This window comes from Balearica regulorum, chromosome 21, assembly GCF_011004875.1.
Source record: "Balearica regulorum gibbericeps isolate bBalReg1 chromosome 21, bBalReg1.pri, whole genome shotgun sequence".
Classification (NCBI taxonomy): Eukaryota; Metazoa; Chordata; class Aves; order Gruiformes; family Gruidae; genus Balearica; species Balearica regulorum.
In genome coordinates, this window is record NC_046204.1 from 7,860,139 (window position 1) to 7,884,397 (window position 24,259).

Below are 24,259 nucleotides of genomic sequence, written 5' to 3' on the forward strand. Positions count from 1 at the left end.
AGCGCTGCCCCACCGGTTCCCAGTAAGACCCCGGTTAAGTGAATCGTGGTTACAGGCGGGGAAGGATCCGCGCCGCTGCGATCCAAGCCGAGGATTTGGGGTGAGCAGGTAGGGAAATCTGCCCTCCAGTATCCTCTTGAGGTTGGTTTTATTTTCCAGGGGTTTGAGAGGCTTCAGATCTCTCCGAAACTCCTCGCGGGATGTGAGCAGAAGTGGTTTTAGACGAACAAACCAAATACCGGCAGGCAGGAGGCTGTTGGCTTGCGCGCACTGATTATTTCCATGCTTGACTCCGTAAGGAAAACAACAGCAATACCCCACCAGGAATCTTCCAGCGCCACGAACCTTTGCTCGACACAAACACGATGCCTTTGTTCTTTTTGCCTCTCACCCCGTCGGCCTGACACTCTCGTTCCTGTCCTCTGCGCAGGACCTTGAGAAGGAAGAAAGGACAGGTTTTTTTGCGTCAAAATGCCAAAAATACTAAAAATTAGCCGGCCTTTAGTGTCCTCTCCCTGCCCTGTGCTGGATCAGCCCTTGGGATCAGCCCTGATCAGCAAAAAACCCCACACCTTTTACTTTAAAAATCCCGTTATTCCCCTAAAACTGAGAAATTAGGCAGCCACTTCCTTTCCAGACTTGACGGTTTCGGTTCAGCACCTCGTAGCTTGGGAAACGGGCTTTTTTGCCAGCCAAAAGGCTGAATATTGGTAAATTTGAGGGGGTGAACAGCCTCGATGGCAGTAACTGCTCCCGTGCCTCCTTCTGCAAAGATTCAAACAAAATCCGAAGGGATTGAACCCGTGTGTCCTTCTGGGACAACCTCCCTTTTCCCCTCCAGCTGATGGGAGGGGCGGGAAATACGGGTGGATTCCTCCAGGTTTTGGTTAACAACCTCCAGCACCCTCCCCAAACCGGCAGTGCCATGATGTGGCCCCTTTTCCCCTCTTTTTTTTTTTTTTTTTTTTGGTCGGGTTTTTTTTTCTCCCCTCTGTCCCCACTGAGCTTTTTTGCCGGTCGGAGCCTTAAATCGCATCCCAGCCGCGTGGGGATGGGGAGGGTTTTGCTTCTTCTGCGGCGTTTCCACCTCTGTAAATAAATCCCTCGTTAAATCCAGCCTCTCCCGCTCCAATCCCAAACCTCTTTGATTTATCCTAAAAGAAAGCAAAATGCCATTTTTACCCCCAAAAACCTCAGGAGCACCTAGGGTGACCTATGAAATAGTATTTCTTTGCCGCGAGGAAGGCGGTCGGGGCTTCGGCGTCGATTCCCTCCTCCCCTCTGCATGTGTCTCATCATCCACCTCGGGGAGGGGGAACGAAAAAAAAAAAAGTCTAAAAAGGGATGGACGGTGGCTCGGCGTTGGGTTGACATCATCCTTCTTGAGCGGAGCATCCCTCGAGGGGCGGTTTTCCCAACGTTTACGTAGTCTCTATCCTCAACTGGTCCCAAAATCCCCCTAAATGTCCCCAAAAGCGCCGAGCGGCCGGGGCCATCCCTCCTCCTTCCCCGTCGGTCGCGGAAAGGCATGTTCTGCGCCGTTAACGAGAAATTCATCCCAAATTTTGACAAATGCCGCATCTCCCCCGCTCTCTGTGAGCCGCTGGTGCTGTGAGCGAGGTGTCACACACACGCGCACCCCCCTCGTCGTCGTCGTCGTCGTCCCCGGCTCGGCCGAGCGTAGGAATGAAAAGCGATTTTTGGTGATATTTAAAATCTTGTGTACATTTTTTTTGGGGGGGCGGGGAGGGGGTTAATGGGTTCCCTTCCCCCCCCCCCCCCCTTCCCCGTCCCGATGAATTTTTAGCAGTTTAACAAATAAAAAGGAAAAGAAACGGATGGTTGGTCCTTTTGGGGAGGGGGGTGGAAATGTCGCGGAGGGAAAGCCCCGCCTGCGCTCCCCGCGAGTTTGGGGGTGAAAGGGGGGGATTTGGGGTCTCATTGGGTGAAAAGAAGGCAGTATCGGGGGGAAAAGGGCGCCGTTTCTACCAGGGAATGTTAGAGCAACAGGGAAAAACGGGGGACACGAGGTTGGGGGATGACGGGGGGGGTTTGGAATGGGGGGCCCCAAAGTGTGGCGCAGAGTAAAGCTGGGGCGTGTGTCCCCCCTATCCTATAGGGTTGGGGTCTCCTATAGCGCTGCCCCCCCCGTCAGCTGGAGGGTTGGGGTCTCCCGTAAGCCATGGGGCTGCCCCCCCCATGCCCTGCGGGCTGGGCTCTGCCACCGCCTGGGACCCCCTGTCACCTATAGGGGATCCCTACACCTATAGGGGATCCCTACACCTATAGGGGATCCCTACACCTATAGGGTTCCCTACACCTACAGGGGATCCCTACACCTATAGGGGATCCCTACACCTACAGGGGATCCCTACACCTATAGGGTTCCCTACACCTATAGGGATCCCTACACCTATAGGGGATCCCTACACCTATAGGGTTCCCTACACCTATAGGGGATCCCTACACCTATAGGGTTCCCTACACCTATAGGGTTCCCTACACCTACAGGGGATCCCTACACCTATAGGGTTCCCTACACCTATAGGGATCCCTACACCTACAGGGGATCCCTACACCTATAGGGTTCCCTACACCTACAGGGGATCCCTACACCTATAGGGGATCCCTACACCTATAGGGTTCCCTACACCTATAGGGATCCCTACACCTATAGGGTTCCCTACACCTACAGGGGATCCCTACACCTATAGGGTTCCCTACACCTATAGGGTTCCCTACACCTATAGGGGATCCCTACACCTATAGGGTTCCCTACACCTATAGGGTTCCCTACACCTATAGGGGATCCCTACACCTATAGGGTTCCCTACACCTATAGGGTTCCCTACACCTATAGGGGATCCCTACACCTACAGGGGATCCCTACACCTATAGGGTTCCCTACACCTATAGGGGATCCCTACACCTATAGGGTTCCCTACACCTATAGGGGATCCCTACACCTACAGGGGATCCCTACACCTATAGGGTTCCCTACACCTATAGGGATCCCTACACCTATAGGGTTCCCTACACCTATAGGGTTCCCTACACCTACAGGGGATCCCTACACCTATAGGGTTCCCTACACCTATAGGGGATCCCTACACCTACAGGGGATCCCTACACCTATAGGGTTCCCTACACCTATAGGGGATCCCTACACCTACAGGGGATCCCTACACCTATAGGGTTCCCTACACCTATAGGGGTTCCCTACACCTATAGGGATCCCTACACCTATAGGGTTCCCTACACCTATAGGGATCCCTACACCTATAGGGATCCCTACACCTATAGGGTTCCCTACACCTATAGGGGATCCCTACACCTACAGGGGATCCCTACACCTATAGGGTTCCCTACACCTATAGGGGATCCCTACACCTACAGGGGTTCCCTACACCTATAGGGATCCCTACACCTATAGGGGTTCCCTACACCTATAGGGGATCCCTACACCTATAGGGTTCCCTACACCTATAGGGTTCCCTACACCTACAGGGTCTGGGGGGGCCCCTCCGCTCCACGTGCCTCCCCGCTCCCGCCTCCCGCGCATGCGCAGGGACAATGGGGCGGGGCGGAGGCGAGGCCACGCCCTCCTGCGTGACGTCACCCCGAGGCGGAAGCGGCCGCAGGTGAGGCGGAGGGGCCGCGCCTTAAAGGGACCGCGGGGGGGGGGGAAAGGGGGGGGGCGGGGGGGGGGGCCTTGCCTCCCCGGTGCGGGGTTTGGGGTGCAGGGGCCCCGGGGGGGGGTGCAGGGGCCCCGGGGGGGTTGCGTCCCCTTTTGCATGTTTGGGGGGGGGAACAAGGAGCCAATTGGGGGGTGCAGAGCCCCCTTGGGGGGGGGGCTGCGTTACACCCCCCTGCAGGGTTTGGGGTGCAGGGACCCCATGGGGGGGGTCAGGGGCCCCATGGGAGGGTGCTGGGACCCCGGGGGGGGCACAGGGACCCCGGGGGGGAGTCAGGGACCCGAGGGGCTGCGGGGACCCCATTGGGGGGGTCAGGGACCCTGGGGGGGGGTCAGGGACCCGGGGGGGTGCGGGGACCCCCTGGGAGCAGCCTGGGACCCCGGGGTGGGGGGTCAGGAGGGGACACCCTGCTCTCCCTCAGGCCGCGGGGTGCAGTGACCCCACGGGTGAAGGGGGGGGGGGATCTCCCCTGCACCCCCAGGTGTCGGGGGGCGCATGGCGGCGCGGGGGGGCCCGGTGCTGGAGCCGGGCTGGCTGCTCTCCCCCGCCGGCCGCCCCTACCTGGACTCCATCCTCCAGAGGAACCAGCGGAGAGTGTTCGGTGAGCCCCGCACCCTGCCTTCCCCCCCTCCACCACCACCCCCAAAAAAAAATAATAATGGGGTGCCAGCACCCCAAAAAACCTCACCCACCCCCACAGGTCTGCTGGAGCGCCCGGCGCTGCCCCCCGCCTTGGCCGCCCCCACCGTCACCTACAAACTCTTCCTCTCCGGCAAGAGCGGCGTCGGCAAGACGGCCTTGGTGGCCGCGCTGGCGGGGACCCCCGTGCCCCCCGTCCACCACGAGACCCTGGGTACGTCCCAGGTTGGGGGGGACACGGCACCCCGACATCCCCTGGGGGTGACCGTGTGTCGCGTGTGTGTGTGTCCCCCCCAGGCATAGAAGCCACCACCGTGTACTGGCCGGCCAAGCCGCGGGCCGGCGGCCGCCCCGTCATCTTCCAGCTTCATTTTTGGGATTGCGGGGACGGAGCGCTGAAAAAATTTGAGCATCTCCTGCCCGTGAGTCGGGGGGGGGGACGACACACGAGTTTTGGGGGACACGCACACACACAGAGGACACCCCCCCGTGATGGCGGCCGTGTCTGGTTGTACCCCCCCCACCCCTCCAGGCTTGTAAGGAGGAGGCGGATGCCATCCTCTTCCTCTTCTCCTTCATCGACCGCTCGTCCTTCGAGGAGCTGCCGGCCCAGATGAGCCGGGTGGTCGGTCCTGACGAAGAAAACCTCGTTAGGGTGGTCATCGGCACCAAGTATCCTTCTTGGGGGGGGGGCATTTGGGAGGGGGGGGTGCATCCCCCTATAAGTGGGTTTGCACCCCCGTATTTCGCCACCATTTGGCATCTCAGTAGGCTGAGAACGTGCAGACTTCATGACACCGATGGATGGGCAGCTCCCACTTATTTTTACAGGGTTTTGGGGGGATTTTTCAGTGTTTTGGTGTCTCCCTTGACCATGTGTACCCCCCCCACCCCAGATTTGACCTGTGCCCGCAGGCGGACGTGACGGAGGGGGACGTGACGGCCTTTGAGGAGACCTGGGGGCTGCCGGTGCTGCGGGCGGGCAGCGGGCCGGGGGCCGGGGGGGGCCGCGGGGGGCTGGCCCGGGTCGCCCCCCTCCTCGACGCCCTGGTCGAGAGACTCTGGCTGCGAGACCAAATCGCCGCCGGTGTCGCCCCTGGGGACGAGGGGTCCCCCCCGACCTGAACCCCCTTTTACGGGGTGGGGTTGGGGGGGGGGGGGGGGCCCTCACCATGGCCTCTGGCCTCCCCGTTGGGGGGACGGGAGGGGAAAAGGTGGGGTTTGTCCAAAATGTACTGTTTCTCCACTAAAAAGATGCCTGGGTGCTGATTTGGGGGGATTTGGGGTGCTGGGGATTGGGGGCTCTATGGGGGGGTTGGGGGTGCTGCGGGATTTGGGGTGCAGGAGCCCGACCCAGCACACACACCCCCCCCCCAAACTCCCCAGCGCTGCAGAAAACCGGCATTATTTTTAGGCCAGAAAAAGCCGATTTCTGGTCCGGCCTTTTTCCACCCCTGAGGATGTGGGAAGTGGGGGGGGGGGGGGGGGGGGGGCATCGCCCCCCCAAACCAGCCACACACACCCCCCCCCCCGTGTCCGGGTGGGTGGACAGACGGGGACACCCCCCCCCCCCCCCCCCCAGTTCCCCCCCCAGTTCCCCACTGGTGGGCGGGGGGAGGAGCCGGTAGTACCAGCTGGCCCCGCCCCCCTGCCGCCATTGGCTGCCGCCCCCCTCCCTTCCCACGCCGCTTTATGAATGAAAGGGGAAGGGGCTGCCGGGGGGCGGGGGGGGCTGTAACCCCTTCCGTGGGGGACACACGGTGCCACGGGCCCGACCCGCACCCACGCCCCCCCCCCCCCCCCCCAAAACCCCCCTCTGCAGGTGTGCTCCCCCCCCCCCCCGCGGGGGGAACCCAGCCCCAAACCTGCCCGCATCCCATCCTCCAGCTCGATCCCTCCCAGTCCCATACTGGTGCGTACTGGGAGCAGCTCCTGTCCCTTTAAGAGCGGGCGTGGCCGGGTGACATCACTCGGGACATGAATGAACAGGAGCGGGGTGCTCAGCCCCACACGCCCTACAGCTCTGGGTGCTGCCGGTCGTGGGGTGCACCCAAGGGCCCCCCCCTAAACCCCCACCGCCATGGTGGGCACCCCCCCGGCCTTCACCCTCCTCTTCCTCACCGCCGTCACCCCCCTGGCAGCCGAGGAAGGTGAGCTCCAGGTTTTGGGGGCACCCCGGAACCCACTTATTGGGGTGCTGGGGGGGAGGGGGGCGCACCCAAAGGGATGGGGTGGTTTTGGGGTGAGTTTGGGAGGTTTTGGGAGCTGAGAGGTTGGGGGGGGGTGGCTGGGGGAGCCCCCTCAAAATAAAGGATGATGGAGGTACCCCCACCCCCCAAAATAAAAGGGGCGCCCATGGGTGCGGGGGTGAATCGCCGGCTGCCGGGGTGTGTTTTGGGGGGGAAAGTTAAAAATTAGGAGGAAAAAGTTAAAAAGGGAGAGGGGGAAGTTAAAAATGGGGGGGGGGGGAGTTAAAAATGGAGGTGAAAAGTTTAATATGGGGGGGGGGAGCTAAAATGGGGAGGAAAAGCTAAAACGGTCTAAAATAGGGGGGAGAGACTTAAAATAGGGGGAAAAAGCTGAAATGGGGGGAGAACCAAGAGTTTTGGGCAACTCTTCCCATGCAGAGCGTCCGGCTGGTGCAGCGGGGCCGGATCCTGCTGGATCCCACCCCCCCCAAAAAGTCCGACTGAGCAGTTTAGGGCAGAGGGGATTCAACCAAAAAAAAAAAAAAAAAAAAAGCCCCAAAAAAGAGGAAAATCACCCTAAAGCGGAGCGTTTCCCGTGGCCGGCGATGGGCCGGGCGGGATCCGGCCTGGAGAGCTGGAAAACAATGTCAGGAAAACCCCAAAAAGTGCTGGGAAAAACAAGCGGCGTGCTGGCCTCCACCTCGCGCCCCTTCCCCGGCTGATTTTTGGGTTCAATTTGGAGGGTTTTGGGGAAAATAAAAGGGGAAAGTTACTTTTTAAAAAGATCTATTTAATTTTTTTTAAAAGTTGAGGTTTCTAAAAACTCCGTCCGAAGGGTTTAATCCGTCGGGTTTTGAGGGGAAGGTGGAAGGATCCGGCACCTGATGCAACGAAGTCGGAGGCTGGCGGGTGGTTTGGGATGGAAAATACCCCCCTAAAATATAAAAATGGGGTAAAAAACCTCAAATAAGGGGGGTTTTAGTGCTGGGGGGGGGGGAAGGCGGAGCGGGGTGACCCCGTGGTGGGGACCCCCAGTGTGACCGCAGGATTTGGGGCGCCTTCCCAAAGTGCCGATTCCCGGGAGGGATCCTTGGGGATATTGGGATTTTGGGGTTAAAAAAGTGCAAAAAAAAAAAAAAGGGGGGGGGGGGGGAGGTGTTGGGAGAGCAGCGGGATTGGGGGGGGTGGAGGGATTTTGCTTCCTGTTGCTTGGAAAGGGCAAAATCCCGTGGGAAGGGGGAGGTTGGGGGGTGCTGAGTGTCCCGGCCGGATCCTGCCCGGAGGTTTGGGGTGTCCCTGAGGGTGGGGAGGGGGTTAATGGGGGATTGGGATTGGGATTGGGATTGGGATTGGGATTGGGCTGGGGCTGGGAACAGAACGGGGACGGGACTGGGATGGGAGGGGGTAGCGCTGGGATGGGGATGGGGATGAAAACGCGGCCGGGGTGCAGGTGTGGTGACGGCGGGGACGATGGTGATGGCAACAGCAGCGCCGGTGCCAGCCATGGGGCAGGGGCCGCGGTGGTGGTGGTGGCCACTGTGATGGCCGTGGTGGTGGCCATGGTGACGATGGCAGTGGAGATGCTGCTGGTGATGGTGATGATGATGATGGTAGAGGGGGTGCCGATGCCGATGGCACCGGGGGCACCAACAGCGCCGGTGGCCCCGAGTGTGGGTGCGCCCTTGGGTGCTGCACCCCTTGACTCAACGGCCGCAGCCCGGGGTTTCTCCCCTGACTCACCCCCGCCGCAGCCTGGGGGGTGACGGGCTGGGGACACCCTGCAGAGAACCCACCAACTCGGCTCGCGCGCAGCGTCCCGCCGGCTTTCCGCTCTCCGGAGACCTGCGGGGGGATTTCTAGCCGCAGGAAAACCGGGATATCCGCCCCGGCATCCTTCCTGACCCCGGGCATGGGCTGGGGGGGGGAACACACGGGGCCACGTGTGCCCCCCCCCACCCCCCCACCCAGGTTCTTGGGGTTCTCCCCCCCCAGACTTTACCCTCTGGGGGCATGTCACGAGTTTGCCCGTTCTCAGCAGCGGGGGTTTTTTTTGGGGGGGGGGGGGGGGGGTCGTCCGTCCCTGAAACTCCCCCACCCCGTTGGGCCCCATCCCGCTGGCGTGAACCCAGGCATCCGGGCGCATTCCTGGGGGGTGATTCACCGAGGGGGGGGCCACCCGTCAGCGCTTCCCTCCCGGCCCTCGGCAGCCTCCTCTTCCTCTCCCGGGCACTGGATCCGGCCACCGCCCTCACCGGGGCAGCCGGCGTGTCGCGGCAAGTCTGCGCGGCCTCGGCACGGTGCGGGAGCCCTGCCTCGGTTTCCCCTCGGTTGGGGAGGGCGTCCCTGGGGGTCTTCTCGCGGGGGTCCCAGGGACATCTCTGGGTCCTGGGAGTGTTTGCGGGGTCTGGGGACATCCATGGGTCATGGGGACGCCCGTGGGTCCCAGGGACGTCCAGAGGTCCGAGAGGCATCTGGGTGTGTTGGCGGGATCTGCGTGTCCTGGGCCACCCGTGGGTCCTGGTGGCATCTCCCCAGCTTCGCGTCCACCCCACTAACGTCCCCTCTGCTCCTCTCCTGTCCCCGCAGTGGTCCTGCTGGACTTCGCCAAGGCGCAGGGCGAGCTGGGCTGGCTCACCCAGCCCTACGGCAAAGGGGTGAGCACCCGGGGACCCCCGCGTCCGGCCCCGCCGGCCAGCAGCTCCCTGAGAGCCCGGGATGGGGATGGGGGCACCCATGGGGATGGGGGCACCCATGGGGATGGGGATGGGGGCACCCATGGGGATGGGGATGGGGATGGGGATGGGGGCACCCATGGGGATGGGGATGCTCATGGGGATGGGGATGGGGGCACCCATGGGGATGGGGGCGCTCATGGGGATGGGGATGGGGGCACCCATGGGGATGGGGATGGGGGCACCCATGGGGATGGGGGCGCCCATGGGGATGGGGATGGGGGCGCCCATGGGGATGGGGGCACCCATGGGGATGGGGGCGCCCATGGGGATGGGGATGGGGGCACCCGTGAGGACGGTGCCAGGGGCACCGATGGGAATGGGGACACCCATAGGGATGGTGACAGGGACAGCCATGGAGATGGAGACACCCATGGCGATGGGGATGGTGGCGCCCATGGGGATGGGGACACCCATAGGGATGGTGACAGGGGCACCCATGGGAATGGGGACGGGGGCACCCATGGGACAGGGGCACCCCTAGTGACAGAGGCACCCGAGGAGATGGAGACACCTGTGGCCATGGGGACGGCAACACCCATGGGGATGGGGACAGGGGCACCCATAGTGACAGGGACACCCATGGGGATGGTGACAGGGGCACCCATAGTGACAGGGACACCCATGGGGATGGGGACAGGGGCACCCGTGGGGACGTCCGTGGAAATCGAGACTGGGACCTCCGTGGGGATGGGGACAAGTGCAGCCATGGGGGCCGGGGCCACCACCCACCCTGCCTCAGTTTCCCCGCCATAGCCCCCGTGTCTCTCTCTCGGGGGGTGCAGTGGGACCTGCTGCAGAACGTCCTGAACGACTCCTTGATCTACATCTACTCGGTGTGCAACGTGCTGGAGGGCGAGCAGGAGAACTGGCTGCGCACCAACTGGATCTACCGCGGGGTGGCCCAGCGCATCTTCATCGAGCTCCAATTCACCGTCCGCGACTGCAACAGCTTCCCCACCGCCGGCGGCGGCTCCTGCAAGGAGACCTTCAACCTCTACTACGCCGAATCCGACGTGGATTACGGCACCAACTTCCAGAAGAGACAATTCAAGAAGATCGACACCATCGCTCCGGATGAAATCACCGTCCAGGATGATTTTGCTTCCCGGAACGTTAAACTCAACGTTGAGATCCGATCGGTGGGACCTCTCCGACGGAAAGGTTTCTACTTGGCTTTCCAGGATTTGGGAGCTTGTGTGGCGTTGCTTTCCGTTCGGATTTATTACAAGAGATGCCCGGCTGTGTTACGGGGTATGGCTCGTTTCCCCGAAACGGTGGCCGGCGTCGATTCGCAGACCTTGGCCAAGGTGCAGGGAACGTGTGTGGAGGATGCGGTGGCCGACCAAGCGCCGGCGCTGCATTGTAACGCCGACGGCGAGTGGTTGGTGCCCATCGGGGAGTGCCTGTGCCGGGCCGGCTACGAGAAAGTGGGAGAGAAATGCCAAGGTAGTGCTTGGGGGGGGGGGGGAATTGGGATTGGGGGGGGGTGGGGGTGAGGAGCAGGATCTGGGGGGGCTGAGGACGCCCCAGCTCGGTGCATGCCAGGGGATAGGAGAAACGAGGTGTTGGCCCCAAAATTCTCCACCCTGGATCTTCACCCTTGAGCATCACTAGTGCAGCGAGTGCGGGAGGGCTCAGCCAGGAGGGGAGGGGGGTGGGGGGGTGTTTCGTCCCCCCTTCTGGGGCACAAAGCTGCAAAATAAGGCAAAAATACCCTAAAATCGCCAATCTGGGGTGGAGGAATGAGGTGGCAGCACCGAACCTCCCCCCGACCCTGGATCCTCACTCTTGAGCCTCACTAGTGCAGCGAGTGCGGGAGGGCTCAGCTGGGGTGGGGGGGGGGCAGGGTCCCAAGAATAACAGAAGCTGCAAAATAAGGTGAAATACCCCAAAATCCCCACTCTGGGTGCTTGCCGGGGGGTGATGCCCACCCAAACCCGCCTGGGTGAAGGTGCTGTGGGAGGGGATTTGGGGTCTCACCGGTGTCACCGTTTGTGTGTCTGTGTCCCTGTCCCCCCAGCTTGCCCCCCCGGCTCCTTCAAGGCCGCGGTGTCCCTGGGGGGCTGCCAGCCCTGCCCGCCCCACACCCTGCCCTCCCCTGCCGCTGCCGCTGCCTGTCCCTGCCAGGACGACTTCTTCCGCGCCCCCAACGACCCCCCCGATGACCCCTGCACCCGTAAGTGACCTTTTTTGGGGGGGGAAACTGAGGCACGGCGTGGCCATCCCCCCCTGACCCCCCTCTCTGCTCTCTGTCCCCCCTCTCCAGGTCCCCCTTCGCCCCCCCAAGGCGTCACGGCCGTGGGGCTGGGGGCTAAGGTGCAGCTGCGTTGGTCCCCCCCCGCCGACCTGGGTGGCCGCGGGGACGTCACCTACAGCGTCACCTGCGAGCAGTGCTGGCCGGAGAGCGGGGAGTGCCGTCCCTGCGACGGGGGGGTCCGCTATTCGCAACCCCCCCAGGAACTGACGGGGACGGAAGTCACCGTCACCGACCTGGAGCCGCACGTCAACTACACCTTCACGGTCGAAGCCCGCAATGGGGTGTCACCCTACAGCCACCGCCGTAGCGCGGCCACCGCCACCATCAGCGTCAACCAGACGGGTAAGGGGCCACCAGCATCTCCCACACCTTCCCTACCCCGTGGGGACACCTCCGTGATGTCCCTGTCCCCGTGGCAGAGCCACCCCGGGTGACGTCGGTGAGCCTGGACGGACGGACGGCCACCAGCTTGGTCCTCTCCTGGACGGTGCCGCCGCGGCAGCAGAGTCGGGTCTGGAAGTACGAGGTCACCTACAGCAAGAAGGTCCGTCCCGTGTCACGGCTTCAGCTAACGACCCCCAAATCTGTCACACCCCCCCCGCCACGTCACACCCCCCCGCCACGTCATCCCCCCCCATCCTTGCCTCTGTCTGTGTCACCCCCATCCTTGCCTCCCTCCATGTCACCCCTCCGTCCGTGTCACCTCCATCCTTGCCCCCACCCACGTCACCCCTCGATCCACGTCACCCCCCCATCCTTGCCCCCACCCTTGTCACCTCTCCACCCACGTCACCCCTCCCTCCTTGCCCCCCCAATCCATGCCACCCCTCCACCCACGTCACCTCCACCTGTCACCTCCTTCCTTGCCTCCCGTCCACATCACCCCTCCGTCCGTGTCCTCCCTCCCTCCACGTCACCGCTCCCTCCTCACCTCCACCCGTGTCACCCGTGTCACCTCCATCCTTGCCCCCCACCCATGTCCCCCGTCCCCCCCCCCGCCGTGTCCCCAGGTGGACGAGAACAGCTACTCGGTGCTGCGCTGCGAGGGCACCTCCGTCACCCTCCCCAAGTTGTCCCCTGCCACCGCCTACGTGGTGCGGGTCCAGGCGCTCACCCCGGACGGCCACGGCGCCTACAGCCCCCAGCACGAGTTCGAGACCCTGCCCGAGGGTGAGGACCACGGAGGGAGGCGGGATTTTGGGGTGGGGGGTCCAGGGGAGGGGTGCACGGGTCACCCCAAAACCTCCCTCAATTGTCCCCGCAGGCGCCGAGGCCGTGGCATCTGCTGCCGTCATCAGCGGCTCCGTCGCCGGTGTCATCTTCGTCATCCTCCTCTTGACCGCTCTCTACATCCTCCGGCGGTAAGGAGATAAAAATCCCAACCCAAAAATCCAAAAAAAAAACCCCCAAAATACCATTTTTCCACCAGCAAAGATGGGCAAAGGGTGATTTTTGGGGCCAAAACTCTGCTTTCCTGCAGGAGGAGGAGGAGGTCACGGCCACGCCAGTCCGCTGAGGACGTCTACTTCTCTAAGTCAGGTGAGCAATGGGATGGTGGGGTCAAGAGGGACGGGTGGGGGTGACGTGGGTGCTGACCACCACCCCCCCCCCCCCAGACCAGCTGAAGCCCCTCAAGACCTACGTTGACCCACACACCTACGAAGACCCCAACCAAGCCATGCTCAAGTTCACCACCGAGATCCCTCCATCCTCCATCACCCGCCAGAAGGTCATCGGCGCCGGTAGGTTCTCAGGTGGCTTCATCGCCCCAAAGACACTCCAAAATTGGACCGGGGGGGGTTAAATGTCTCCCCCCTCCATTCCTTCGAGCAGGTGAATTTGGGGAGGTCTACAAGGGCACCCTGAAGCGTGGTAAGAAGGAGGTGCCGGTGGCCATCAAGACCTTGAAGGTGGGCTACACGGAGAAGCAACGGGTGGACTTCTTGAGCGAAGCCACCATCATGGGCCAGTTCTGCCACCACAACATCATCCGCCTGGAAGGGGTCGTCTCCAAGTGTAAGTGTGTGCGTCCCCCACCCAATTTCCCTGCAAAACACCCCAAAAAACCCCACTGTGTAAAAATAGGGTGTTTTGAGCAACAACGGGTGGGGTTTGGGGGGCGAAGTTGGCTTTTGGGGGTATCTTTTTTGGTTTTGGAGTTGTTGGGTTTGGGGTTTTTAGGGGGTTTTTATTAGGGGGTTCGTCGAGGGGGGTTGGGTGTTTTGGGTGGGGTTTTGGGTGATTTGGGGGGAAATTGGGATATTTTTTGTTTTGGGGGGGGTTGGGGGGCTTTTTTGACCCACTTTGGGTCTTTTTTTTGTACAGACAAGCCCTTCATGATCATCACGGAGTACATGGAGAACGGCGCGCTGGATAAATTCCTGCGGGTAGGTGAAGCGTGGTGGCAACGTCCCACCCCCGGGCAAGGATTACTGGGGTGATGGAACCACCAAAACACACCACGGGAGGTGGGACGAGAGATGGATTCGAAGTCGGATTCTCCCCTTTTTCCCAGGAAAAAGAAGGGGAATTTGGCGCCATCCAGCTGGTGGGGATGTTGAGGGGCATCGCCGCCGGCATGAAGTACTTGGCCAACATGAATTACGTCCACCGGGATCTGGCCGCCCGGAACATCTTGGTGAACAGCAACCTGGTGTGCAAAGTGTCCGATTTTGGGCTTTCAAGGGTGTTGGAAGATGACCCTGAAGCCACCTACACCACCAGCGTAAGTGCCACCAAGGTGGTATGGTTGGCCACAGTGGGGGGGGTTCTTTTTTGGGGGACGTAGGGTTGACCCCAGTGTTGCCATAGGGTGGGAAGATCCCCATCCGGTGGACAGCACCCGAAGCCATCTCCTACCGCAAGTTCACCTCCGCCAGCGACGTCTGGAGCTACGGCATCGTCATGTGGGAGGTGATGTCCTACGGCGAGCGGCCGTACTGGGAGCTCTCAAACCACGAGGTGAGCACCCACCCTCCTCCACCACCAATTTTTTTTTTTTGGGGGGGGGGGGCATTCTTGCAAACAGACGGCTTTTTTTTGGGGGGGGTGAGGAAGCACCACTCAACCTCCTCCTCCTCCTCGTAGGTGATGAAGGCCATCAACGAGGGCTTCCGTCTCCCCGCTCCCCTGGATTGTCCCTCCGCCGTCTACCAGCTGATGATGCAATGCTGGCAGCAGGAGCGCAGCCGGCGCCCCAAATTCGCCGATATCGTCAGCATCCTCGACAAACTCATCCGCGCCCCCGAGTCCCTCAAGGCGTTGGCGGACTTCGACCCCCGGTGAGCTACAGGACGGGGGCGAGGAGCGAGGAGGGGGGGGGAAGGAAGGGGGGGGCGACGTCCAGCGTTGCGTTTTTCCGTGATCTTTTGCATCCCCGCGTTCTTGCGCTCGGGTTTTTCCTTCATCTCTGCGGTTTTGCTTTACTTTTTTTTTTTTTTTTTTTTTTTGTTGTTGCATCTTGGCGTTCTTGCGCTTTTTTGCACCTCCGCACCCCTGCGTTGCGTTTTGCACCTCTGCACCTTCGCACGCTTCTTTGCACCCGCGCTTGGTTTTAAATTGATTTTTGCCGTTTTAATATTTTTGGAATTCTTTCCGACCCCCTTCGCGTTTTTCGAATCATTTTGCGTTCTTGCCTTCCTCCCTGCTGCTTTGCATCTGTGCATTTTAGCTCTTTTTTTTTTTTTTTTTCCCCCCCTTTTGGCATTTTCACGTTGTTTCTTGCTTTTTAGCATTCTTGCCTCTATTTTTTTTTTTTTTTTGCATTTCCGCTTTTTGCATTACTTTTTGCGTCCGGGCGCTTTTGCATCGCCTCTCGCTTTTTATTGCACTATTCGCATTATCCTCTTGCTTTCCTGCATCCTGTTTTGCCCTGGGCTTTTGCCGTTACTTTTTGCATCTTTACATCGGTTTGTGCCTCTCCACATCCTGACATCTAACTGTTGCTTTTTTGCATTTCTGCGTTGTCATTGGGGTGGGTTTTTTTCTCTATTTCTGCATCATTTTTTTTGCACCCTTCCTTTTCTGCCTTCCTTCTTGCACTCTTCCATTTTCGCACAACTTTTTGCATCTTTGCATTTCCGCGGCATTTTTCGCATTGTTTCATTTCTACATCCTTTTTTTTTTTTTTTTTGCATCCTTCCATTTCTGCATCAATTTTTCCATCCTTTCATGTCTGCACCGTTTCTTTTGTTGGTTTTTTTTGGGGGGGGGAGTTGCATCCTTCCATTTTTACTTTTTTTTTTTTTTTTTTTGCATCTTTGCACTTCTGCATCATTTTTTTGCATCCTTTCATTTCTGCATCATTTTTTGCATCCTTCCATTTAGCTTTTTCCCCCCACCTTTGCATTTCCCCATCATTTTTTTGCATCCTTTCATTTTCACATTGGTTTTTTGCATCTTTGCACTTCTGCATCATTTCCCCCCCCCCCCTTTGCATTTCCCCATCATTTTTTTGCATCCTTTCATTTTCACATTAGTTTTTTGCATCTTTGCACTTCTGCATCATTCCCCCCCCCCCCCCCCTTTGCATTTCCCCATCATTTTTTTGCATCCTTCCATTTCTGCGCTGGTTGTTCGGTGTTTTGTTTTGGGGTTTGGTGGTTTTTTGGGGTTTGGGGTTTGGTTTTGTGTGGGTTTTTTTATTTTGGGTTTTTTGGGGTATTTTTGCATCCTTCCATTTTCACTTCTTTTTTTTTATTAATTTTTTTTTTACCTTTTCATTTCTGCGCCAGGGTCTCCATCCGCCTGCCCAGCACCAGCGGCTCGGAGGGCGTCCCCTTCCGCTCCGTCCCGGAGTGGCTGGAATCCATCAGGATGCCCCAGTACACGGAGCACTTCATGGCTTCGGGCTACAGCACCATCGAGAAGGTCCTGCAGATGACCAGCGAGTGAGTCCCCGCCGTGTCCCCGCCGTGTCCCCAGCCTGTCCCCTCCCAGCTCCCATGGGGACGGGGACGTGCTGGGAAAGGAATCGGCTTCCGTGGCGGTGGCGTTGTTGACCCGAGGGATGGGATAAAATTAAACCCTTCCCTGGCCGAGGATGCGGGCGGAGAGGTGGGGATGAGCCGTGTCCGGCTGGCTGTCCCCTGGGAATGGCCCGGTTCGGGGGGGGGGCAGTGGTGGGTCCCCAAAAAAACAGGGGGTGCTCCGGGCTGGATCCATTCCCCCCGGGATGCTCCGGGCTGGATCCGGCTCCGGGGGGATGCTCAACGCTGGCCCCATGCCCACAGAATCCTCCCCACCCCCCCAAATCCCCTCTCCCCCCCCCCCCAGACCCTTTTCAGGTTCTTCCCACCCCAATAACCCTTTTTTTTTTTTTTTTTTTTTAATTATTATTTCCCCCCCCCCCCCCTTCTTATTTCCAGCGACATCAAGAAAATCGGGGTGCGTTTGCCGGGGCACCAGAAGCGCATCGCTTACAGCCTGCTGGGGCTGCAGGAGCAGGTCGGCGCCGGGGGGATCCCCATTTAACACCCACCCCCCTGCACCCCACAAAATACTTGAAAGCAACCAAATGAAGACCCCCCCCCCCTCCTCCCCGAGGGGTTTATTTATTATTTCTATTATTATTATTAAGGGTTTTTTTAAATAGTATTATTATCCCCGAGGTTGGGGATGAAACAGGTGTCACCCCCATCTTCCCTCCCCCCCAAAAAAAATTATGAAAATTAAATTTCAAGCTCATTTTGGGCTGGGGGAGGTGTCTTGGGGGGGGCTTCCTTTTTTTTTTTTTTTTTTTCCCCCCCCACATTTCAAGAAAAAAGCCCCAAAACTGGCTTATTTTTGCTTTTTTTTTTCTCCCTATTTATTCCTCTCCCACTCGGTTTTGGGTGGTTTTGGTGGGGTTTTTTTCCCCTTTAATGCTGATCTGCCAGTGTTACCTTTTCCTTTTATTTTTTAACCTAATTTATTCTATTTTTGTATATTTATTGCGAGGAAGCAAAGGTCGCGTCAGATTTAGGAGAGCAAAGAAGGGGGAAAGTGAAAAAAAAAAAAAAAACCAAACCCCAAAAAACAACCCAGATTTTTTTTTTTTTCCTTTTTTCCTCTCTTTTTTTTTTTCATGGATTTTTAGGGGTTTGGGGGATTTTTGTGGGGTTTTGATTGAAATAAAAATGAGCGTTGGTGCTTTTTTTTTTTTTTCTATAATATTGTTGTTTCCCAGTGGCTTGCAGAGATTGCAGGAATTGGGGCGGGGAGGGGCGCAAAGAGGGATGGGGGGGCTTTTCCCTCAGGGTTTAAGGATATTTTTAAGGGGTTTTAAGGTGGTTTTTTTTTTAAGGAGTTTTTTTAAGGGGGGCTTAAGGATGTTTTGAGGTAGGGTTAAGGGTTTTTTAAAGGCTTTTAAGGGCTTTTTTTAAGGGGTTGTCAGGATTTTGAAGGGGTTTTAAGAGGTTTTTAAGGGGTTGCAGAAAGCTCGAGGAGCATTTCCCATCCGGGGCCTCTTTTCTTCCCCGCTACCCGCGAGGAATTTGGCTTTTTTTCTCACCCGCCGCTCCACCAAAGCCAAATCCAAGCCGCGGCGGCAGCGGGGCCGGCTGCCCGGTGCCTGCAAATAACCGTGTGGGGAAAAAAGTCGGAAAAAGGGTTTGGGTTTTGTTTGGGTTTTTTTTTTCCAAAACCACAAAAAAAAAGGGGGGGGGGTGTTGGGGCGGGGGGACCAACATCTTGCTGTGAAAGCAGCTGTTTGGGTGGGTTTTGCCTTATTTGGGGGCTTTTGGGGCCTGTGGGTGCCCCATGGGTGACATGAGTTTGCCGGTCTCAGCCCAGGCTCAAAGTCCGGCAGCGCCCAGGGAGGAGCCGGCGGGGGGGGGGACGACACCGGAATTGGGTGCGCAGCGGCACCCGGCAGCACCTTATCTCTGTTTGCCTACGGCGGGGCCGGAAAAGGGCGATGGGGAAACTGAGGCACGGGGTGAGCGGGGCCTTTGGGTGCCCCTGGCTTGGTTTCGGTGAAACTCCTGCCTTAATCCCCACGGGAGCCGGAGGGGAGTGACAGCCAGGGATGGGGGGGCACCCATGGGTGCTGGGGGGTGCTGCCGTCCCCGTACCCCCACTGAGCATCCTCCCCAGGTGACGCGGGTGCTGTGGTCCCACCACCCTATGAGCACCCTCACCCCGCTGAGCACCCTCCTTGGGGCACATGGGTGCTGCAGCCCATCCCTGCCCCCAGCAGCCTCAGCCCCACCCCAGCACCCATCCCAGCGCCTCTCCCATCGCCCGCCCCGCTTTTGGGGTGTCTCCCCGGCGCTGACCCCGGTTCACCTCTCCTCCAGCTGGGCCCGGGCATGCCTGCCTCACCCAACCTGCCCCACCATGCTTAATTACCCCGGCGGGCTTAATTACATCTTCGTTAGCGCCCGCCACACCCTCTGCTCCCCCTCAAAAAAACCCACTGCGCCCCAGTTTGGGGGGGCCCCAAAGAGCTGGGGGGGGGGGGTCAGCCCTCCGCCTTTACTCCAGGATCTTGGGGTTGCAAATTAATTGCAATAATTAAGCATAATTATGCACCAATAATTATGGGGGGGGGTGTTCCATTATGGGGGGAGCTCCTTGGGGTGTCGCTGAGACTGGGGCTCTTTGGTGCATTTCCTGAGGCTGGGCACAGTTTTGGGGTGATTTGGGGGGTTTTGAGCATTGCTGTGGGGGGTATGGGGGAGGTGACCCCACCCCCCCACCCCCCCCAAGTGAACCCCATGGGGCTGGAGGAGGAGGAGGAGGAGGAAGCAGCAGCAGCAGCATTGATGGATGGATGGATTTAATACAAGAGCACACTCTGCCGGAGAACCGGCCCCCCCCAGCCTGGCCGCCTGGGTCCCCCGGGAAGGGGGGAATGACACCCGCATCACCTGGGGGGGGGCCATGACCCCCCTCTTTCCATAGGTGACACCCCTGGGGTCCCCAAAAGTCATCACTTGGGGTTGGCGAGCTCCTCGATCGCTCTCCGCAGCTGCAAGGGGACAGAGGAGGTGGGACAGGGGCTTGTCCCCTCCTTGTCCCCCCCTCCTTGTTCCCCCCCTTGTCGTCATCCCCTCACCTCCACCCGGCTGACGGCTCCCACCAGCTCCCCAAAACGGGTGACGAAGATGCGCTGCAGCTTCAGCAGCTCGAAGAGGTGATGGGCCTTGGGGAGGTGACAACGGGGACACGTGGGGACAAAGCCACCCCTGCCGCGTCCCCTCACCATGACACAGAGTCAGGGCGGGGGGGGGGGTGGAATTGGTGGCTCCCAGCCCCATCAGGATGTGTCCCCCCCGCTCCCAAACCTGGTGCAGGGAGGTCCATGGCGAGAGCTGGAGCATGATGGGCTCAACGGTGCAGTCGTCCCCAAGCGTCCCCGTGGTGGCCAGCTTGGGGAAGGTGACGTGTTAATTTTCAGGTGGAAAAAACAGCTTTTGTGGGTGCAGTGGGGTGCTCACACACACCCCCCCCCATTTACCTTCTCCCCTGGGGGTGCCTGGGGATGCTCGTGGCTCTGGAGGAAGGCAACCAGCTGGGCTCTGCTGACGGTGCCCACCAGCGTGGGTGACCCTGGAGGATGGGGACAAACCCGGTGACATCCCCCCCGGGTGCAGTGACACCCCCCCCCCCCGCACCCCCCACATCCCACCTGCGCTCTCCACCACGGGGTACTCGGTGTCGGTGGAGGCGTCCAAGGCCACCAGCACCTCCTCGAAGCCACCACCCTTGGGCAAGGCCACCACCTGGCGCTCCATGAACTCCTCCACCACCACTTGGTAGGAGCTGATGAGCCATAAAACACCCAAATTTCCATCATTTCGCAGCAAATCACCCCAAAATTTGGGGGTTGGGCGGGGGGGGAAGCTTACGCCATGTGCCGGCTGCGGATGGGGGGTAGGTAGGGCAGCTTCTTGACGATGATGGTGCCATCGTAGAAGGATGGTTGATGTTTCTGGGTGATGGCGTTGGCCACCAGCACGGCCAGGATGACGGGGAGGACGTGGCCCAGGTGACCGGTGGCCTCGCACACCAGTAGAGCAGTGGAGATGGCGTGGGTCACCGAGCCCGAAAAGGCAGCAGCGCCTGTCGTGGAGAAACAAAACGGACAGGGGAAGGGTCAGCGTATGGGTGGTGGGTGTCCCCCACCCATGGGTGTCACCCTGTCCCACCCACTCACCGGCCAGGGCGTAGCCACCGGGGATGACAGGGTGCAGGTCCCCCTCCGAATGGAGGCCCTGGGGGAAGAGCAAGGCCACCGTCTCCCCCACCAAGCGTCCGATGGCGGCTCCTAAAATATTCGGGATGGGGCGGGGAGAGAAGGTGGGAAGACCCCAGGAACACACCCCCCCCCCCCCCCAAAAAAAATGGTGCAGGTGGAAGTGACCACCCTCCTGGGGCTGGATGAACTCTGGTACCCCCCCAGACTGGATGTGACCCCCCCAGGGCTGGATACAGCCCCCTTGTCTGCCCCCCCGGGCTGGCTGTGTCCCGCCCCGGTCCGGGCCAGCAGACGCCCCAACTCACCGTAGATGAAGATGGGCATGAAGTAGCCGGCGGGCAGGGGCAGGGTGGTGGCCAGGATCAGCATCCAGAACTGGGAGGGGTGGGTGAAATGGGGGGGGGTTCATCCCCATGGGGACACCATCGTGGCAGCCAGGGCAGGGGGCATGGGGGACCAGGGGGGTGATGGCTACCTTCATCAGCAGGAAGAAGGTCAAGGTGCCGAAGATGGTGGCAGAGGGGTGGCTCCACTCCTGCCACAGCCCCCGAGGGTCCACGCCGGGGGGGTCGGCCACCGAGGAGGCGTTGGGGACCAGTAAGCCCCAAGTGCGGTTGTCGAAGAGGGAGGTGAGATACTCCTTCATGGTGAGCTGGACAGACAGACATCCTGAGCACCCCCTGGGATGTGTTGGGGTGTCCCTGGGGAGCCCCCTGCACCCCCCCCCCCCAACTCACCCTGGAGGCCATCAGCTGCCCCAGCCCGGGCGGGAAGGTGATGGAGGCGAGGAGCAGCACCACCAGCACCGTGTAGACGGGCTTGCTGCAGGGGGGGAGAGACGGGGCTGGGGGTGCGGGGACAGACGGACAGACAGAGGGGGTGGGCAGGGTGTGTGGGGTGCACACAGGGATGCCCAGGGTGCGCGGGGGGGACACACGGACACCCAGGGTGCGCGGGGGCAACACACGGACACGCAGGGTGCACGAGGTGGAAGCGCAGGGGGTGGACAGACGGACACGCAGTGTGCACGGAGTGGATGCAGAGGGCGCATAAGGGGGGACACGCAGACGCCCAGGGTGTAAGGGGTGGAGGTGCAGGGTGAGCAGGGTGCACGGGGGGGACACACGGACGCATAGGGTGCACGCGGGGGGGAGGAGGGCGACACGGACAAGCAGGGTGCACGGGGTGGAGGTGCAGGGTGCACAGGGTGGACAGACGGACGCGCAGCGTGCGTGGAGTGGACGCCCAGGGTGCGTGGGGTTGGAGATGCAGGGTGCGCAGGGTGCGTGGGGGGGGACACACGGACACCCAGGGTGCGTGGGGGGGGCACACAGACACCCAGGGTGCGTGGGGGGGACAGGCAGGGTGCACAGGGTGGACACACGGGCACGCAGGGCACAGACTGACAGACACCCGGTACAGACTCGGTGGCCAGCAGCTTGGCCGTCAGCCGGTTCTGCCCGACGGCCGCCAGCAGCCAGCGCTGGCAGAAGAGGTAGGCGCAGCCCACGAGCCCGCAGATGGCCCTGCGGATGAGAGGGCAGGGTACAGGCAGGGGTACAGGCAGAGGTACAGGCAGGGGTACAGGCAGGGGTACAGGCAGGACCACCCTTACCCCAAAATTGCGAAAAAGAAGGTCTCCAGGAGGTCAAAGGGGAAATCAATCTTGAGGTCACTCTTAAAAATAGCAGCGATGGTTTCTGGGGGGAAGGTTAGAGTGTGGTTTTGGGGGTGGACACCCCAAAAATGCTACCGCCCCCCCCCCGAGGTGTAAAGGGGAAGGGGGGGGCGCATCCTGCCCGGCCTGCCTTGCCTTGCTCGCTGTTGAAGACGGCGAGGAGGCGGAACATGAACGCGCCACACGTAGCGGCGAAGAAGCCCCGCCAGTAATCCCGCACGGCAAAGTGGGAGGACATCACCTCGATGCTGAAAAGCACCCCTGGAAAAACGGAGGGGGCGGGCATCTTTAGGGGGGGCTTTGGGGTTCCCCAGGGTGGGACGGGGAGCGGTCCTCACCACTGATGGGCGCCCCAAAAACCGTGGCCACCCCGACGGCTTGTGCTGCCACCAGCATCTCGTTCTGCTTGAACTTGTTCTGCATGGAGGGGGGTTTAGTCATAACCCCAATTTTTTTTTTTTTTTGGGGGGGGGTGTTAAAATACCCCCTCCAACTTTTTTTTTTTTGGGGGGGTGGCATCCCCACCTCATATTCCCTTGTGACTGAGGTCCGCATCTTCCCCAAATACGCCGCAGCCATGGCAGAGAGGTGGACGAAGGGACCCTGGGTGCCGAGGTTGGGGGGGGACGGGACACGGCCATGAGTGTCCCTCACCCCCACCCCGGCACCGACCAAAACCGCCGGCGATGCCGGGAACGGGGGCGGTGTGTGGGGGGGGATCCCTCACCACTTTGCCGAGGAAAACGGTACTGCCGCATGCCAAGGTGCAGGTCAACCCCACCACCTTGGCTCCGAAATTTTGGATGGCCAGGTAGTCCTCCAGCACCACGCCGGTCAGGATGGTCTTCAGCTCTGGGATGCCGGAGCCTGGAATGGGGGGGGGTGTCCAAATTTTAGGGGTTCCTCTGCTACCGGAAGGGAGTTTTGGGGAGCCGGGGAGGTTAGGGTGCAGCCGGCTCACCTCCCGAATATGGGGTGATGCTTTGGGAGAAGCCGGTGGAGAAGGCTGCCAGCGCCATGGGGTACATGGTCCACGAGAGGTACTTGAGCACCAAGATGTCACCGACCTCTTGGTAAAGCCACCGGTGGGCTGGAGAAGAAGTGTCGGGAGGGGAGATGCACCCACAAACACCCCAAAACACCCCCCCCACCACCATCGCTGGTGAACCCCAACCACTGGGTGAAGCCCCCCTCGTTTACCCTCGTAGAGCCTGGAGACAAGGAGGTCCATCATGAAGCTGATGGTGGCCATGAGGACCCCGAGGACAAAGAGGAAATACCAATCCTCCCCAACACGGAAAAGCTGCTGCTTCACTCGCTCCAGGCACCCTGTGAGGAGGGAGGGGAACAGGACAACAGGGTGATGACCCCCCCCAAAACTCACACACACCCCCAACACCCAAAGCCCCCCCATCTTTGGGTGGGGGTCTCACCTCGGAGCCTCCTCCGGGCTTTGGGGCAGGGTCTCCAGCTCTGCTCCGACACAAGCACCTTCTCCTCCTCCTGCAGCCCCCCGGGGACGGGGCGCTCCATCCCAGGGAGGTTTGGGGTACGGGACCCCCCCACTCCCTTTTTTTCAGCACCCTCCTGCCTAAGCCTCCACAGCCGGACTGAGTTTGCAAACGAGCTCATTAAAAACGACCTTGACAAAGCAGACGGACCCGCCTGGGCCGGAGCGAGCCGGGTTTTCCCCCTCCCTCCCCTCCACCACCACCTCCAAGCTCCCAATCTTCAAATAAAACCCAGGGCGGCGAGAATTTAATCAGTATTTTAATTAATTATCATTATTATTCCTTAATAATAGGCAGGAATGCCGGCATCACATTCCACAGAGTTGAGGGGGGAGGACGGAGAGGGGAAAAATTTCCACCGTCTCCGGCGCAAG

At 60.2% G+C, this 24,259-nt stretch overlaps 3 protein-coding genes across 4 annotated transcripts; 2 read left to right on the forward strand and 1 right to left on the reverse strand.

The window, feature by feature from the left end:
* The first annotated feature begins 3,581 nt into the window (after nucleotides 1-3,581).
* On the forward strand, nucleotides 3,582-5,590 carry CPLANE2 (ciliogenesis and planar polarity effector complex subunit 2). The gene is made up of 6 exons (XM_075772955.1): nucleotides 3,582-3,641; nucleotides 4,117-4,296; nucleotides 4,396-4,548; nucleotides 4,632-4,756; nucleotides 4,867-5,006; nucleotides 5,231-5,590. Exons 2-6 carry the CDS (start codon nucleotides 4,191-4,193, stop codon nucleotides 5,457-5,459), a joined length of 753 nt encoding a protein of 250 aa, XP_075629070.1. The 5' UTR covers nucleotides 3,582-3,641; nucleotides 4,117-4,190; the 3' UTR covers nucleotides 5,460-5,590.
* Nucleotides 5,591-6,200: 610 nt separating this feature from the next.
* On the forward strand, nucleotides 6,201-17,659 carry EPHA2 (EPH receptor A2). The gene is made up of 17 exons (XM_075772974.1): nucleotides 6,201-6,484; nucleotides 9,110-9,177; nucleotides 10,041-10,704; nucleotides 11,279-11,434; nucleotides 11,525-11,857; nucleotides 11,935-12,059; nucleotides 12,526-12,685; nucleotides 12,780-12,876; nucleotides 12,996-13,054; nucleotides 13,132-13,257; nucleotides 13,349-13,531; nucleotides 13,841-13,902; nucleotides 14,031-14,240; nucleotides 14,327-14,476; nucleotides 14,603-14,796; nucleotides 16,249-16,404; nucleotides 16,882-17,659. The coding sequence occupies exons 1-17, from the start codon at nucleotides 6,415-6,417 to the stop codon at nucleotides 16,985-16,987; spliced, it is 2,919 nt and encodes a 972-aa protein (XP_075629089.1). The 5' UTR covers nucleotides 6,201-6,414; the 3' UTR covers nucleotides 16,988-17,659.
* Nucleotides 17,660-19,257: 1,598 nt separating this feature from the next.
* Nucleotides 19,258-24,021, reverse strand: LOC142604694 (chloride channel protein ClC-Kb-like). 2 transcript variants are annotated; one of them, XM_075772975.1, is made up of 19 exons: nucleotides 23,808-24,021; nucleotides 23,575-23,703; nucleotides 23,336-23,464; nucleotides 23,102-23,241; nucleotides 22,900-22,977; nucleotides 22,713-22,791; nucleotides 22,510-22,635; nucleotides 22,312-22,396; nucleotides 22,121-22,222; nucleotides 21,434-21,518; nucleotides 21,172-21,348; nucleotides 21,002-21,071; nucleotides 20,655-20,765; nucleotides 20,347-20,560; nucleotides 20,127-20,260; nucleotides 19,956-20,047; nucleotides 19,783-19,866; nucleotides 19,554-19,640; nucleotides 19,258-19,466 (listed from the first exon to the last, which is right to left on the reverse strand). In XM_075772975.1, exons 1-19 carry the CDS (start codon nucleotides 24,004-24,006, stop codon nucleotides 19,428-19,430), a joined length of 2,160 nt encoding a protein of 719 aa, XP_075629090.1. In that variant the 5' UTR covers nucleotides 24,007-24,021; the 3' UTR covers nucleotides 19,258-19,427. The 2 variants fall into 2 exon arrangements, with proteins under 2 accessions (XP_075629090.1, XP_075629091.1); XM_075772976.1 differs by lacking the exon at nucleotides 22,121-22,222.
* Nucleotides 24,022-24,259: the final 238 nt, after the last annotated feature.